This window comes from Podarcis muralis, chromosome 12 (assembly GCF_964188315.1).
Source record: "Podarcis muralis chromosome 12, rPodMur119.hap1.1, whole genome shotgun sequence".
NCBI classification, from domain to species: Eukaryota; Metazoa; Chordata; class Lepidosauria; order Squamata; family Lacertidae; genus Podarcis; species Podarcis muralis.
This window is the reverse complement of record NC_135666.1, coordinates 19441361-19458545: the sequence shown is the minus strand read 5'-3', so window position 1 is coordinate 19458545 and position 17185 is coordinate 19441361. Positions and strand designations below refer to the sequence as shown.

Genomic DNA, 17185 nt, shown 5'->3' with positions numbered 1-17185 from the left:
GTCCTAAATGACCTCATTGCTAAATGAAAACTGACAGAAATCTCCCCAGGTTGTAATGAAACTCTGTCTTAGACAAGATGCACCTTAGCTCTAAGATTATACTTACCCATCCAGCCACTCTCTGGAAAAGGACAGTTAAATGATAACTGATTAGTCTACATCTGTGTTAAAATATCACCTGGGGGAAATCATACTTTAAATAAACAGATAAATTTAAAAGACCCTAGATTTTCATTAGGCTTACAAGCTGTAATTGGTTAAACTGGTAGATCAATCAACTAAAGGTTTAGTTGATTAAGCCATGGAAGTCAATTTTAACTAATGAACAGAGTTAAATGCAAGCTTGGGTTTTCTTTGGAAGCTATTTCTGCAATGGTTTAAAGGTAGCTTTTTTGTTCCTTTTTTCATTTTGTTTTTAACTTGTATGCACCTTTATACATTGCTGTACTTAAGGCCACATACAACCCAGAAATGAGTGTTAGATTTTATTTAACAAACCATATGTTTATTAGATACATACTTCATTATCTCAGAAAGGAACAAAGATTTAAATCTTGGAAAACAGATCTGAATTGGATCAATTAATTAATGGTTTCATTGGTTAAAAGACAAGTGCCTGACCCACTCCAGGTTCCTTAAATTGTCATGCACATAAAAATGAATATATGTAAGCTGTGGCAATGCTCGCCCAACAAAAAAAGTCATGCATGTGCTTTCTTATTGTGAGTGATAGAGGCAAAGCAAACATTGCAACTGGGATTGGACTGAACAAAAATGGCGTTGCAATGGAATGTGGATGGTTTCTGCACCTGTCAACTGGAAGTCATCACCTGTTCCGCTGTGGCAGTTTGCTTGGTCATCATCACACTCATCCACAAGGTTGCTGTCAGAAGTGGTTGGGACAGAGGTAGGTACTGAAATAAATAAGCCAACGTAGCTTGATTAAAACATACTCTGAGACTTGTTAGCATTCCAGCCCGCAAGCATGATTCTGTGATGAACAGAGACCATTCATTTCATACAGGAAACATCTCTTTATTTATCATTTTCCCATATCCTGCCCTTAACATGGTCTGTACTGTACTGTCTAAGCTGAAGGCCAAGAATAATATTGTCAAGTCAAATAATATGCTTTCAAGATGCAGATTTGGAAACAATTGACCCCACCTGAAACTGAACTCACTTGGGGGTGGAAGGTGGGATGTGTTGTAGCTACAGAGTTCTCTGTGTGAAAGAGGTTTTCTATTCTTCAGTAGATGGCATTTTATGTACCCCCACTATTTACATGAAACTCTGAATTGGTGGGTGGAGAAGAAACGCCATGTGACCAACGGAAGGCCGCTATCTACACAGGGAGCTTCAGAATTAGGCCTCTCATAGACAATGTGTACACAAGCTGCTTGCTCTCAGACGGTCTTCTTGTCGATTATTCATACATATTGGTCAGCATACAAAGAGCTAGCGAGGGTCACGCAAAATGATTTTTTAAAAAAGCATTTTCCCCTTTGAAAAGCAGGTCTTCATGTCACATTAAATTGCTTTTTTAAAGTTCTGCTCCCCTTAGTTTCCCAAGTGAGTTGTCATGACAAACACATTTCTATAACCTATATGTATAATGAGAAAAGATCGATACTGTTTTCAAATAAGACCAAATGCCTTGAACTAGAGGAAGATATGGAGGATCTGCATGTGTTTTGGCCTTTTGTGGACTGTGCATCATGTGCAAATGATCTATTAACTCATTCCCTTGAGGGATTCTGGGGGGGGGGGGTGTCACATGCTGGTGGTAGTCAGGGTAAAAGCAGGTGATGGGTGCAGCCAGAGGCAAATGACTTCTGGGCTAGCTAATCTGGAATAAAGGCTGCCCTGCTTCCATTTGCACAATGGCTGGTTCACATTAGAACTGCCAGTTCCTGAGAAGTTTGCTGAGAAATAAGCCCTAGTGGATTTGGGCAAAAAGGACGAAATCAATATTTGTCCCCCTTGTTTTGCTGTTGCGATCTTCAGCATTACATCTTCTCTAACAAAGATTATAAGGATGCTAAGGTAGGATAGGGAATTAAAAGCCTAACTACCGTTGCAAAGCACAGTACTATTAACAATAACAGCTAATGGAAAAGAAAGAGATCAAACATTTCTCACGCCGCAGTAGCATAAGCAGGACTGTATGTAGGAAAAGAATAATAATTAATGCAACATATTAATCTTAGGCTGTGCAATTACCTTCAATTTCGCAGCCCAATAGTTCCATCCTCAGTCCCAATCCACTGTGGGTGGCTCTTTCAGGGTAGACACGGATGAATCTGGTTGTTATAGGCTCAAAGGTACGGAGTTCAGGGGTGTCATAGTTTGTGTTGCCTTCAAAAACCTACATACAAAATCACACAGGATGAGATTTTTCATGCTTTTAGCATTTGAGAAAGTCAACAGGTAGCCCAAATCCTAAACATTTTATCAAGTGGCTGACTCTGCATTCAAAAATGGGAAGGGGTAGAAGTGAAAGTGTTTCTAGAAATCAATCTGTCAGGATTAGCACAGAAGCAGATTTTTTTTTTTAATGAGACATCTTTTAAATGAGACTCACATCTGAAATTTACATGGATAACTTCGGAGGAAGGGATTCACTGTGGTTTAAGTTCTGGCACTGTTTAGCTATGATAAGACACCTCTTCAAGAGAGAAACTTCAACTGTGCTTTTCTCCACTTGCCCAGAGGCTCACAAATTATAGTTATATTGTAAGTGTACAAATTAAAGTTTAGAAGCGGTGCCCATGAGACAGATTTCTTTAAAACTAATCCTAGGAAAGGCTAATGGCTGAGAAGCTTGCTAACTTAGATGTGGTGGACATTTTGAGGATGTATGAGAAACTGGATAACAAGTTTATTTGGACACCAGTCAGTTCTGTTATATCTATAACACAGATCTCGACAGAACAGAAGTTGTCTAAAGCCACACTTAATTTGCGCAATAACTCTTCAAAAAGTGGCTATTTAAAATCAACAAAATTGTGAATACACGAGCTCTTGTTATTGTGAAGACAGCAAAAATTCCAAAGGTGAATGTTACAGATTGCTAATCATTGTTTTTGTTATAGAGAAGAAGAGCTCGTGGGCTTTCCTTGATCAGATGTGAGGTCTCCCACAACAGAACACTGTAGTGAATAATATAACGAGACAATATTAACATTTGACTTTGTACAATGTTGCTTTTGGGTGCGATGTAATTTGGAGAGAGGTGGAAAATGAAATGAGTCTTTTATATGAGCCGGTGAAAATGTCATAATTAGGAAGTCAACCATATTTTCCTGTTTCAATCGTCTAGCCTGTTTTTAACCTTGTTGTATTTCTACCTTGTTCACTTCTGTCTACTGCATACATTTTGGCAGCCACATGGAAGCCACCTTACCAGAAACGCTTCTGTCTGGAGGTGTTTTCCATGGGAAGGCTTATCTATGGATTGGCCTGATGCTTTGTGGACTACACAGTCCAGTGCTACATGTTTCTGGAAGTGGTTGGAGTGCAGTGTCTTCACTCAATAAATCTGGTCCATGTGCTGATTTACTTATGTACGTTATAATCCTGAGACACAACGGTATCCATGTGGCTCGCTTATGGCACCATTTAACATGCTACTTTTTCCAACATGAAGATGAATCTCCAAATAGGAACCCGGCATGAATGGACAGTGCAAGCTAATCTTCCAACGTAAGTACACAAACTCGGTGACTGCTTGTTCTGTGTACCCTCAGCAGAAATGACCACGCCGCTTTCCATACATTACAAAATACATACAAGTTGGAAAATGTAACTTATATCTGACCCATAAACCTGATGTTGGGATCTTCTTAAAATTATTGTCCTGAAAGCATTATGCCAAATTCTAAATTCTGGTCCTGTAAAAACCACTTATACCCAGGTTCCTTAGAAGGAAAAAATGCACAGAGACACAAAGAAAAGAGCACAATTACAATTACACTCTCCTTTGGAATCCAGTGTGAAGATTATAGAGGCATTTTAGGGAATTCCCAGCCTTTAGTCTTCCTTCTTCCCCCACCATATTTTGATAACAAGTTGTCAAGATACTAAATTCTTTTAGGGAGAAAACAGCACTCAAAATAGAGCAGGACATTCCTCCTAGATGACCCAGAAGCTGATAACACAGAGGAACCCAGAAAGCAGTGTGTGTGTGTGTGAGGTTGGGGGGGTGGGGATAGAGATCTCCCAAACCCTGTTCTTTCTTCACATCCTGGATAATAGGAATATACAGGAAAAGGAATCAACAAGTGGGACCTGCAACAAAATATGTGTAGTCCTTTTGTTCTGGATTCCAGCCAATCAGTTATGCCTTCTTCCAGGAAAATTCCTTTTATTCCCCCTCATCTTCAGTTTTCTGTGTTTTGCCCTCCCAAAAGATGGCACTCTGTGACCACCACTGACTATACTCACACAGTATTGGGATAGCTTGGGGTTCTTTATCCCATTGTTATTTTTCCATACCCCATTTTTTCCTGTGCTTCTGCAAACCTTGCAATTCCCCTGAGAACTCTGGTAAATCTCTTTTTGTGTGTGTGGATGGTGCCATTAAGGAGTAGCATTCAAAGAGCTGACTTTGCTATTATATATATCTGATAAGTACATAGAGTTCACTGTTATTATATATGATTAGTGTACTCAGAGCAGTCAGTAAATACATCTCATTAAAGAGGATTGGGAGGGTGTGGCAATTTATATCTAATTAATTCATAGTTATTAGGATTTATTTTACGGTCACATTTTGTTTCAAGCATCATAAAAGCACCCTGCTAAATGAGAGAGGGTCTATGTTATTTACAGTGCAGGCACATGCAGTTTTAGCTATGGGATCCAGACTTAATTGTCGTTTAAATAGCAATATATAATAATGGAAACTTTCTATAAAAGGTTTCAGAACAATGTACTGACACACAGGCATAGAATTCAATAGACATTTAATGGTCCCTTGAATCCTAATTATACTGAATCATTGTCTTGTGTCATATGTGTAGTCTAGACCTATCTGTGATTTAATTATGACTGTTCATTCACATGCACAAGTCTTTTCAGAATGGGGTGAAGAGATGAAAGATACTATTATTTCATCTACTACCAGGTTTATTGATTTGCTTCAGGGAAACAGAAATGCATTTTCAACAGGAAAAAGGAAAGTGCACAGTGCTATTCAGAACCATTAGTCCAATGTAGCCCAGGATTGTCTACTCCGGCCTTCCTCAACCTAGTGCTCTCCAGATATTCTGGACAACCACTTCCACCCCCCCAATCAGCATGGCCAATGGTCAGGGATGAAAGGAAATGTAGTCCAATATATCTGGAGGGCACTAGGTTGGTCTATTTGGAGTGGTAGTGGCCATGGGACATTCTGAGTGCAAGAGGTGTTCTACCACTGAGCTACAGCTCTTCCCCAATAAAATGTGGGTTCCTGAGATGCCCTCCAAAAGACGGTTTTTAAGGTAGTTCCAGATTATCAGAAATGGGATGGTTGAGACATTTGTACCAATAGTGGCAAGGAATTGGAAGAAGAAAGGGTAAGCTAATGACAAGCAAGTGGAAGGGACTGTGAGACACACAGAAACAAAATATGGTCTGCTCTGCATGGTGCCTTGACGTTTACTAGAACTAATGGTTTGATTCTTAGCCCTCATTGTGTGCTATGCACTAGAATCATGGAAAACTGAGGTCTGGACATGCTCTTGCTTCCATGCAGATAGATTATATATATATATATATAGATCTTTATAGATGCTACAAAATGTCAGAGAGTTTTCTGTGATGCTACATGAGATCCCAGGGCTCATCTCCTCCTCCTCCCTCCCTCCCTTCCCATGCTAATACTCCCTGCTGAAGTATTATAATCAACATCAGCAGGCTCTGTTCTGAGTCAGCCACTGTTAGGTGTTTGGCCTGCCTCTCCTATGAGAGATGCTTCCCCCTTCCTCTAGATTGGAGATTGGTGCCCTCCCAGGGGTCTGGCTTAATCCTTGCTGGTCTTCTGGAGGTCTGTTTAAGAGCCACTTTTTGCAACAGGAGCTTTGTTGCTGATTGAATGCTGTATATAGAATTTGGTCTGTTTATATTTTTATGCAGGCATAAAAATTCTTGATTATTTTATGTTATAATATGCTTGCTTCTTTTGCTGTTTTATACTGCATTGTTGTTATCTTGCTTCATCTGAATGTCTTCTATAGGAAAGTGGGATAAAAAATTATTGAATAATCCGTGCAGCTTAGTTTCTTGGTGCTGCAGAATGTGTTGGTCCCCCACTCTAGCTTCCTTCTTCCAACAGGGCAGTGATTAAACTGTGTTTCATTTCAAGAAACAGAGCTGCTTTTAATTTATTGCTTTTAATCAGTGGTTACTATTGCATACAGTCAAGCTTGATTAACGTTTTCAAAACACCTTGGTCCTGTTTTAAAATCCACCAGCCTCCTAAATCCTAGGAATTTATCAAATTCCTTTATAATACATTTTTTCCATCATGAAAGAAACATTATTAAATGTGTTGAATATTTTAGTAGGATTATGCATGTTGTACAATATGGGATTTTTTTTTAAGGAAGTGCTAATCTCTGAAGCTTATTTACTGTTAGAAATGAAAACTCTAAGTGGACTTAATGTGTTTGCCAGCATTCATTTTTGTCAAAGGCTGCCGGTTTTGACAGTTATGGCAACTGCCTTGAATGTCGAACCAGAAGGTTGTGCAGCATAAGGTATGTCACATCAAAAGCATATGGTGTTCTATTTTCTTTCCCAAGGGTTTGTAAGAATATGTCAAAACAACATGTGTTTTTTAAAAACAAAAATAAGTGGTTAGATCTCATTGTTGGGATTCATTTACTCTTCACACTTGCAGTATCAAGGCCATTTGAAAACAGGCTCACTTTTGCACTCACTCGCAAGAGAAATGGGGAAGAAAATAGCTGCACCTGTTTATAACAGCCATTGTGGTGTAGTGGTTAGGGTATTGGACTGCGGCCTGGGAGATCAGGGTTCAAATCCACCCTTAGCCATGTAGCTCATTCGGTGACCACAGGTCAGTCATCTAGGTAGAGTGGTTGGCTGTAAAAGTGGACAGCTTAACAGAATCTCTGACTTTACAAATATGGGATGAATCTGTACATGCAAGCCCTTGTACAAGTGGCTGATATTCATGTTCATTTAAGCTTGACAAATCTAGCAGCAAGTCCTTTTCACCGGAACCAGCTATTTATTGTCCAATATCCCTATATTTTTGTTTGGAAAACCATTTGTTTTTTGAGTGTGTATATTGTTATTATTTACTATAACATTTTACATACAATTTTGTCTAATATACACATTTTTTTTGAAAGACTCTCCTTTAATTTCAAAATCTGGAAAACTGCAGTTTTTGAGGAACTGCTGTGTTTCAGTTTTTATGAAGTGCGAATTAGGTAGGTCTGCCTTTAAATGTGAACTGAATTTAATTTCATAGAATCCTAGAACTGTAGAGTTGGAAGAAGCCACAATAATAATCTAGTCCAACTCACTGCAATTCAGGAATCTTTTGCAGAATGTGGGGCTCAAACCCATGAACCTGAGAGTCTCATTCTCTACCAGCTGAACTATCCCAATTTACTCTGAATCCCTCCTCAGGAGCTAGTTCTGTTGAATTCAATGGGCTTATTCCAGGAAAGTGGAATTAGGACTGGACCGTTGGGTTTGTACCATTACCTGCTACCTGATAATTTTTAATGGGAGAAGCTAGGGTTTGAACCGGGGACCTTCAGCGTTCAAAGAGTGTGCTCAACCACCGAGCTACACATTACTCTTCCTTGCCACATGTTGATATAACCTCACCTTGGCCTTCCTCTTGCTGGCATCCATAATCCATTTCCAGTCTGATCCATTGTTGCTGTATCCAATCTTGAACTTTCTCATGAAGACCTTGTTTTCTCTGTGTTTGCCGCCCTGGACAATTATGCCTCGCACTATCTTCTCTTCACCGAGGTCTATTTGAAGCCACTCCTTTGAGTATGTGTGAGAGGTGGGTGGTGGTAGTGCCCACCCAACACGGCTCGTTATAAGACGCACATTTTCTGGGATCCAGTTTCGCTCAAATTCATTTGATGCAGTAATCTGAGAGTCAGTGATGAGTCCAGACACCATACCCAGCATGCCAGAGCAAGGATAATCTTAATAATAACAACAACAATAACAACAACATTAATAAAATGTATACATATACATACAGAACTTATAAGTGGTAAATGAACCAGTATTATTTCCCTTGTATTATGGACAAACTGGGATTTTGATGGATCAGACTCTTCACTACATTTTATTAAAATATCACTCCACTCACCACATCTGAAGGATATATGTAAATTTGTGTACTTCACAAGATACCCTATATGTACTCTTTCAGTGCAGCGTCCGTTCAGGATAGTCCTTTGAATATTCTATCCATTTTATAATACCTCAAATGCACGTAATTTAATTCTCTGACCAATCAAAGTTTTACTTCCTTAAAAAAAAATATGCAGAGAAAAATGAAGAAAAAATACCATGAAGAAATTCTTCCCTACAGGAAACCACAAAAAGCCATGAAGAGCCTTTTCTTTTCCAGAGATGTATCTAATTTCTGAATGGAAAAAGTAACTTCTAATTGTGAACTTTTATATTTGACCAAAGAATCATTTTCAGTATTCTTAACTGTATCCATTAATATAGCTGTTGTACAGTTCATTATAACAGGAATGATAAAGAATATCATTATGATTGTTTTAAATCGATTTTTGCGACCTCTAGCCATATCTCTCTCTCCTTCTGTTTTTCCCTCATAAATGATGTTTCATTTGGTATCATCAAAATCAAGTCAGAAAAATGTGCTTGTCTTGAAACAGGATGGTGTTGAAACATGGGAATCTATATATATTTAATTAAAAAGAGATTGCTTATTATTATGTATTTATTTTTGCCCCGCCTTTTCCCCTGACAGGGACTCAAGGAAGCTTACAGATAAAATCAGGACAGCTAAAAACATGTGTGTGTGTGGGGGGGGGGAGACAATCCTTAAAAACCAATTAAACATTAATACAATTAAAACTATATATAAATATAAGAGATCTATTAAAATCATAAGGATAATTAAAATAAAAATAGCATGGTACCAGTAACAGATGGCATTTTCTCTTAGCTAAAATACATAGGCTTGGCTCATATTTGACACTAAGCCAAAGTGTGAATGAGAGTGCAGGTCCTCACTGCAAAAGTTGCAGCTACTTTTGCTCCTCTCCCTCGTCCTGCTGCTGCTAATCTACTCACAGCTAACCATGGTTTGGCTTAGTGATATGCCTGAATGATCTGTCTTGCTCCAGAGAAACCACAACCTATAACCAAGGTTTGTTCTTGGCTTACCAACAAGTCCAAGGGAAGCAGGTGAGATTTTACCTGTGAGTATCTGCACACTTGTGTGTTCATGCTTAGCCATGGTTTAGATAACATCACTGAACCATTATCAGCTACCTAGTAAACATTTATGACTACTTTTACTTTTTAAAATTATATGTTGTTTATTGGCTACTGGAGCACCTAATAAACAATGCTAATTTTTAGAGTCATTTTTCTTCAGCATGTTTGCAAATATTTGTATTGGAGTTAAGGAATTTTGCATGTTTCATCAGAAGTAAACCCCACTGTCTTTGATGGGAATTACTTCTGTGATTGCAACCTGGTTATACTTATATCATCGTCTGCAAATATTCATAAAACATAAATAGGTAAAGGTAAAGGTAAAGGGACCCCTGACCATTAGATCCAGTAGTGACTGACTCTGGGGTTGCAGCGCTCATCTTGCTTTACTGGCCGAGGGAGCCGGCGTACAGCTTCCGGGTCATGTGGCCAGCATGACTAAGCCGGTTCTGGCAAACCAGAGTAGCGCACGGAAATGCCGTGTACCTTCCCGCCAGAGCGGTACTTATTTATCTACTTGCACTTTGATGTGCTTTCGAACTGCTAGGTTGGCAGGAAAAAACAGAAATAGTTAATGCTAAATTCTGCTTTTTTAAAAAAGAAGAAGATAAAAAACAAAAACTTAACCCTTACCTGTAATTTTACACCCATACACTTCAAATCTTAGTGATATCCCGGTTTCCCAGCTTGCAGGTTTGATGCGAACAAAACGAGTCAGGATTGGCTTGGGAAATGGTCTGTAAGCAACATCAGTGGGGTTGGTGTTCCCTATGAACACCTACAGAAGGAGAGAAGGAAATGCAATTTCTCTTAAACATGTTCAAAACTTTGTCTTCTTTGCCTGTAAATAATGTGATTGATAACAATAAGTGCAGCATTCACAGAGTCTGAAAGGGATAGAGGAGTAAAGGAGGACTTTCTCTGACTCACTGTTTACCTAGATAAAAATCAAATCCATAATTGAATATGGGCTGTTTAAACCCAATGAGTTTAAGTATGCTTATTAAAGGGGAGCCACTGAGTTCAGCATCACATACTTCCTTCCAATAGTGTAGCTTTCAAGTTATAAAAGTTATAAAGGAACCATTTTCTCTTCTGGATAATTCCATTTTGCATAATTGTTTAAGTAGTCTGAAAGATTTCTTTTTAAAAAAAACTTTCATGAAATGCTCTAGATTTGTTTGCCACCACTACATGTTCATTCTATTCTCCCTTGACACTCGCATCCAGCTAGACAAACAATACCACCATATAAATATATAATGCATCTGTTGCAGCCATTTGGGAAAGCCATACCATAGGAAAGACAAATTCTCCACAGACTTAGCTCAAGGAAGGTGACTAATTTCCTCATTTCATTAAACAATGCAAAACTCCACTCTACAGATCTTAGGCAGTTCTCCTTTTATGGACAGTAATTTCTTACACCTTCCCCCAACTTTCCTGTTTTTTCCTTTGCTCAGAGCAGACTATAACAAAGGAAGTTGACTATCTCATCAAAAAACTCCAGGTCATCAACCTGCGTACTTTTCTTGCTCTCCATCTTTATCATGGAACAAATCCCATTGAAACCTTTCTGTTTTTGGACAATTAAGACCATAACGCACTGAATATTGCCCATGTAGCATCTTTTATGTCTCATCTGTTTCTTTCATTATAGTCTTGCTAAGAAATGCTCTTCCTTTTTTTAATGGGGAGGAAATGGCCATGGAAGAAGATCAGCAGGAATGTCTTGCAAACATTGACTATATTTACTACCAACCATCTGTTTAACTTATTAATATTAATTGCACAGGAAAGCTAGGCCAAGGCCTGTGGTAGAGTTTGGCTCCCTTTCAGTATGAGACGACAAATAGGAAAAAACAATTAGGCTCTTATCTGTTATGCCTGATAAGGAAGAATAGAAGAGGCACAAGACCTTCAGGAATGTTATAAGCAAAATAGCAACAGGGGGGATATTTTGGGCTTTGACCCATGAGCCTTGCTGAATAAGTCATGGTACCTACATCATATCTAGTAAAGAATATTCATTTGGCACAATGGTGCAATGCTGGAGTTTTTTTCCCCTTCAAGTTATATACTGTGTTTTTATAAAATAAGGTGTTACAACTTTCATAATATTTAAAAGTTTTGAGATTTGATTGGGAATAGATTCCCTTAAACTCAAGCACCTTGATTCCCCCCCCCCCAAAAAAAAGGAAGTTATGGCTTGAACTGGTGACATATAGGCAAGCTGCCAGGATGACAGGAAACCCATAGCTTAGCAGTTTTTAGCATTTCCATCTCAAAGGTGCACCATTAGTCCTGAATACACCCATTTTGGGCATTATTTTGTTAGGGCAACCAAATGCAAAGGAAGCTGAGGGACCTATATTTGTAATAGTTGTATGCAAACAGGAAGGTTTTTGCAGGTACACCTTGTCATACATAGGTGAGAAGCCAGACCTAACCCAATATATTTTTCTGTTCTACACAGCTATTAAAATGAAATGAGCTCTATCTCGTGTTGTATCTGTTCACTCTTTTCTCTCTCTTTCTAAAAAGAAATCTAAACTTCAAAAGAAAAGAAAATAGTGTTGGAGTCACGGGTACAACCCTACCTTTGGTCAAGGCCATTGGTGCAGTTAGGTAATTTTAGACCCTGGGCTTAATGATATTATGAGGGTTCCCCTTTAGATGGGCATGTGTACTACTTCAGTTGTGAAATACACAATTAACATTTCTCTTCTCCCCTCTCCCCTAACACCATTCCATGCCTTACAACTGCTTCCACATTTCTGACAATATAAAACCAGCAGTAAAATTGGTTAGTAAGACTTCGTTGAGATCAGCAACCCCCTTGAAAAGCATATAGAGCTGAAGGAGGAAATAGGAAGAGTGAATCTCTTTTCCAACTTCCTCTTCCAGCTTCCATGTGCTTCTCAAGACTCTGATTAATTCTACTGTATCCCATTTTCCAATGACAAACCTAGATAGCATCTTAAAAAGTAGAGACATCACCTTGCCAACAAAGGTCCGTATAGTAAAAGCTATGGTTTTCCTAGTAGTGATGTATGGAAGTGAAAGCTGGACCATAAAGAGGGCTGATCGCCGAAGAATTGATGCTTTTGAATTATGGTGCTGGAGGAGACTCTTGAGAGTCCCATGGACTGCAAGAAGATCAAGCCTATCCATTCTGAAGGAAATCAGCCCTGAGTGCTCACTGGAAGGACAGATCGTGAAGCTGAGGCTCCAATACTTTGGCCACCTCATGAGAAGAGAAGACTTCCTGGAAAAGACCCTGATGTTGGGAAAGATGGAGGGCACAAGGAGAAGGGGACGACAGGGGACAAGATGGTTGGACAGTGTTCTGAAAGCTACCAGCATGAGTTTGACCAAACTGCGGGAGGCAGTGGAAGACAGAAGTGCCTGGCGTGCTCTGGTCCATGGAGTCACGAAGAGTCGGTCACGACTAAATGACTAAACAACAACAACAACAAATCCCATTTTCACTCAGGTTTCTTTGAACAGCGAAATGTTCTGTCTCTTGGTGGGGAGGGAACTGATTCAAGGGAAGGAGGCAGAGAAGCAACTAGAGGGGGAGGGGTGCCCACAGCAGTTGCTCTCAAAAATCCAAAAGTGCCGTATAAAGGTTGGCCAGCCATTTCTTAAATGTTAAACAGCATTACTTGAAGTGATGGGTGATAGAAGCTAGACAGTGGGCCCAAGCAGTTATTGGGAAGGACAAGTAATATTGCTGTGGCATGGGTTTTAGTGGCTAGAGTCTAACACAACTGACATTTCTGAACAACAATAAAACTGGGAAAGTCTAAAAACATTGGGTACAGCAATCGAGACAAAACACAGCAACTTCTATCAACTTCAGTGAGATAGGCATGCATGTAGTCAATTGGGTCTTAAAGTGCTTTACTTTGGCCAAATCATATCCAATGGGTTTTCCTGGGGTTTTTTATGTTACAGCAACAGAACTTTTTTACTAACTGGATCAAGATGTGCCTATTGTCTATCCATGTTTGATATATCAGTGTGATGGGATGATGAGCTGCTTGTGCGTAAAATGCAAGTCCCTCAGAGTTTGATCAGGTTTTCAAACCTCTGCCTGTGACGGAGCCCCTCCGGCATGGCTGCGTCAGTCGCTAGCAGAATCCGAAAGTGGTTGCTTTCGGAATCGTTTCCAACATAAAAGCTCCTTAACGGAAACACGTCTTCTGGACTCTCGGCGTGACAGTTTCCGGCGAGGAGTGGGTGTCCCTATAGGAGGTCCTGAGACCTCCCCACTGTTTTCGCTGGAAGCGTCTCTGAGCCATCCCTCCGACTCACTTTCCCTTGGAGTTCCTCCTCTCCCCCTACTGGTTCCCTCTTCAGCTGCTACGTCTCTCTCAACCTCAGTGAGCCTTTGCACCTCCTGTCCTTCCGATGGCAGTTCCCTGACAATCAGGGATAAAAAAGGACAAACTATTGTAAGGAAGGGGAATTCTGAAATTAGAATGCAAGATGAAACCTTGGATGTTTCACTATGCTGTCATTCCAGCTCTTTCGTAGCTTGAGAGTTTCTCTCTGTTTTGATTACTTACTAAAAAGAGCAATATGGGTAGCACTGTCTGACTCCAAGCACTGAATATGTTGTTTAGGCAGCAACAACAACATAAATACAGTAGTACCTCTGGTTACGAACTTAATTTGTTCTGGAGGTCCGTTCTTAAGCTGAAACCATTCTTATCCTGAGGTGCACTTTCGCTAATGGGGCCTCCCGCTGCGTGTGCGCCTCTGGTGTGCGATTTCTGTTCGCATCCTGAGGCAAAGTTCGCAACCAGGAGCAGCTACTTCCCGGTTAGCGGAACTCATAACCTGAAGCGTTCGTAACCAGAGGTACCATTGTAACTGCAACTCATAAAGGACTCCAGAAATTCACAAGCGGTTCAGGGTGTTGTGAAGATGAAAACCTTACCAAAGGTTTATTATTTCCATCTTTGACTGAAATCCAGTCTTCTCCATTGGAGCTGGTATCTACTCGGTATGTTTTCAAAAAGTATTCTTTCCTCGTTTCTTTTGAGATGGCTCCCTGGGTCCCGATGGCAGAAACAAAGCGGAGAAGGCCCAAGTCCACCTGCAGAAAGGAGAATAACAGAGGGACAAAGAAACTGATCAATGGAAAATCAACACGAGGCAGTTCAAATGGTAAAATCCAGTTAGGACCAGAGAAGGAAGGCAACTCAGTAATCAATTTATTGGAAAAAAGGAGCTTTAAAAAATTATTGGTGGAATGAAGTTCAGGATAATGTTGACTCACGCATTTTATTAGAAAACGTATAGACATAAGTGAGTATCAGAGCAAGACAATGAATAAATATTATTTAGCCTGGTTTAGCCCAGAAGATTGATTTATTCATGTGGGGTTTTGTTGCTCATAAGTGTTTTTGATATAAGGATTTTATATGAAAATGATGTATAGGTGGTATTTAACACCGGTTAAAGTGGCAAAAATGTATAAAACAGGGGAAAATAAGTGTTGGAAATGTAAAGAAGTAGAAGGTATGTTTTATCATATGTGGTGGCAATGTAAGGTTATTAAATTATTTGGGGAAATGATACATAAGAAATTGAAAAAAAGGTTAAAAATAACCTTTGTTTAAAAACCAGAAACTTTCTTATTAGGTATTACAGGAATGGATCTACCTAAAGAATACAAGAATTTGTTCATGTATGCAACAACGGCTGCTTGGACATTGCTAGCCCAACACTGGAAAGAAGAAGTCCCCACCAAGGAAGCTTGGCAAACTAAGTTAATGGAGTATGCGGAAATGGCTAAATTAACTGGGAAACTTAGAAATCAAGATGACAACAAATATTAAAAAAAAAAAGGGAAATGTTTATTACATATTTACAACAGCAATGTATGCAAGCTAATACATTAGCAGGATTTTAAAAAAATACTTGTAATGTTATGGGTAATGTTCAGATTTGGAGGCAATTGTAGATAAAGATTTTATTCTGGGGATTACAGTGGTTATAAAAAAAATATGTTTTTTTTAATATAATGATTTTGTTTTTTGTGTGGAAATCAATAAAAAATATTATACCACTATGATATAAGGACTCTATTTACCATATTATCTACGTGTGTGTGCATACATACCCACACACTGTACACTGCAGAAACCTAATAATAATAATAATAATAATAATAATAATAATAATAATAGATTGTTATGTTTTACACCTGATCCAACAATTTCTTTCCATGCGTAGTATGGCAGAACATTAGGGTGCAGGTAGAAGAAGCTGCTCTCTGCATGTGGGGGAAATGGTCAAATTTGCTTATGTTCCTTTTTTGGGGTCCTTCTGCATGTTGAAAACAGTAAGAGCACCCCCCTGCTTTGCTTTCATATAAGCAAGACTTTTGTATGTGTAAGTGAATGCAACACTATGACTTATTTCAGCACTGTGCAGCAAGCAACACTCCATCTTTGCTCTGAGTGCCTGATGGCTTCACATGCATGCAAACAGGACCTTCAAGGAAGAATTAGAAAGCACGGTTGCCGCTTTCTTTCTGTGCTTTACAGCCCCTCTTCTTTCCCCCAACTGCCATGAACATCAAAGGACCTTCCGAAATCAGAAAGTCCTGCACCATGTTTGCATGAAAACATTTTGTACACATGTAAGGGTCTCTTCACATCCCAGCTTCTGCATACATTGTCTTCATCACACAGAACTAATATTTGTGCACCAGCCTCACTAGAACAGGGATCCAGTAAGTTGCTACGTTATGCTTTGGTTTATTTGCACGCTGTTTTTTGGCCCAAAGGCAGTCGCTTGAGAGAGAAAAAAGCCACACTACTACTGCGTCACCAAGTATGGTTCTTATCTCTATATACCAAAGTACATGATAACATTTGCTTGACCTGTCACAAGGGGTATACACTTAAGTAATGGAATTTCTAAAGAACCATTTCCACACAAAATCAAGTATTTTCCTTCCCCTTAAAATGGCATTTGAGGACTTGCTACTTGTTCCCGATGAAGCTCTTTTTAACAGGTTTCTGTCCAAATGCTGGCCAGACATTCATCGAGGTGCTTTGACTCTGCTTCTGCTAAACGCCTCCTGCACATCAGAGACTTTTCAATTATTTTTGAAACATGCAGGATACAGATTGTATGTCTCTAGTGTCCCACAAGCATCCTTTTTCCTGGAAGTATGTCATACATCCAAAAGCAAGGGTGGGGTGGAATGGGTGGGTTAAATCAACATACCCTGCATTTGCTTAGGGAAAATGTGAAGGAAGTCCTGTTGAAGACAGAAGGGCTGATATTTAGATAGGCACACTTAGATATAATCCACTTAGAAGGTGGAAGTCCGGAGACACAGAAAACAGTATATTTGGAGGGTGGGGGAAACTGTGATATGCAGGTTGATTTGTGTGAAGTTACGGAGTGAAAGCTCTTACTCTTAAAATAGGGTGGTGGAAGAGATATCCAACCATTCCTCCACTTGTTTGGGTTTTTTAAAGTGAAAAGCTTTCCTTCACCAATTATTTTTTCATCCATAGGGAAAAGACACAAACTCCCACAACCTTATGCAAATATGTATGCAAATATGCCATACATCCCAACGCAAAGGTAGGACAACTGGGCAGGGGAGAAATTAAAGGTAAGAAACAGTTCATCACCCCTCCCCTGGCCTATTCCACTCCCTGTTAAAGCCTCAAAGAATATTAAGGGG

The 17185-nt window shown here is 39.4% G+C and overlaps 1 protein-coding gene across 4 annotated transcripts in view; it reads right to left on the bottom strand.

Moving 5' to 3' along the window:
• The window catches only part of NRP1 (neuropilin 1), a 126601-nt gene that overhangs the window by 23271 nt on the left and 86145 nt on the right, over positions 1-17185 (bottom strand). For 3 of the 4 annotated variants that reach the window (XM_028751027.2, XM_028751024.2, XM_028751025.2), the window contains 5 exons: positions 14414-14572; positions 10099-10243; positions 7852-8186; positions 2224-2368; positions 810-914 (listed from right to left, as the gene is read on the bottom strand). In XM_028751027.2, the coding sequence (XP_028606860.2) occupies positions 810-914; positions 2224-2368; positions 7852-8186; positions 10099-10243; positions 14414-14572 (889 nt within the window). The remainder of the gene's footprint in view (positions 1-809; positions 915-2223; positions 2369-7851; positions 8187-10098; positions 10244-14413; positions 14573-17185) is intronic. The other variant, XM_028751026.2, reaches the window with a different exon arrangement.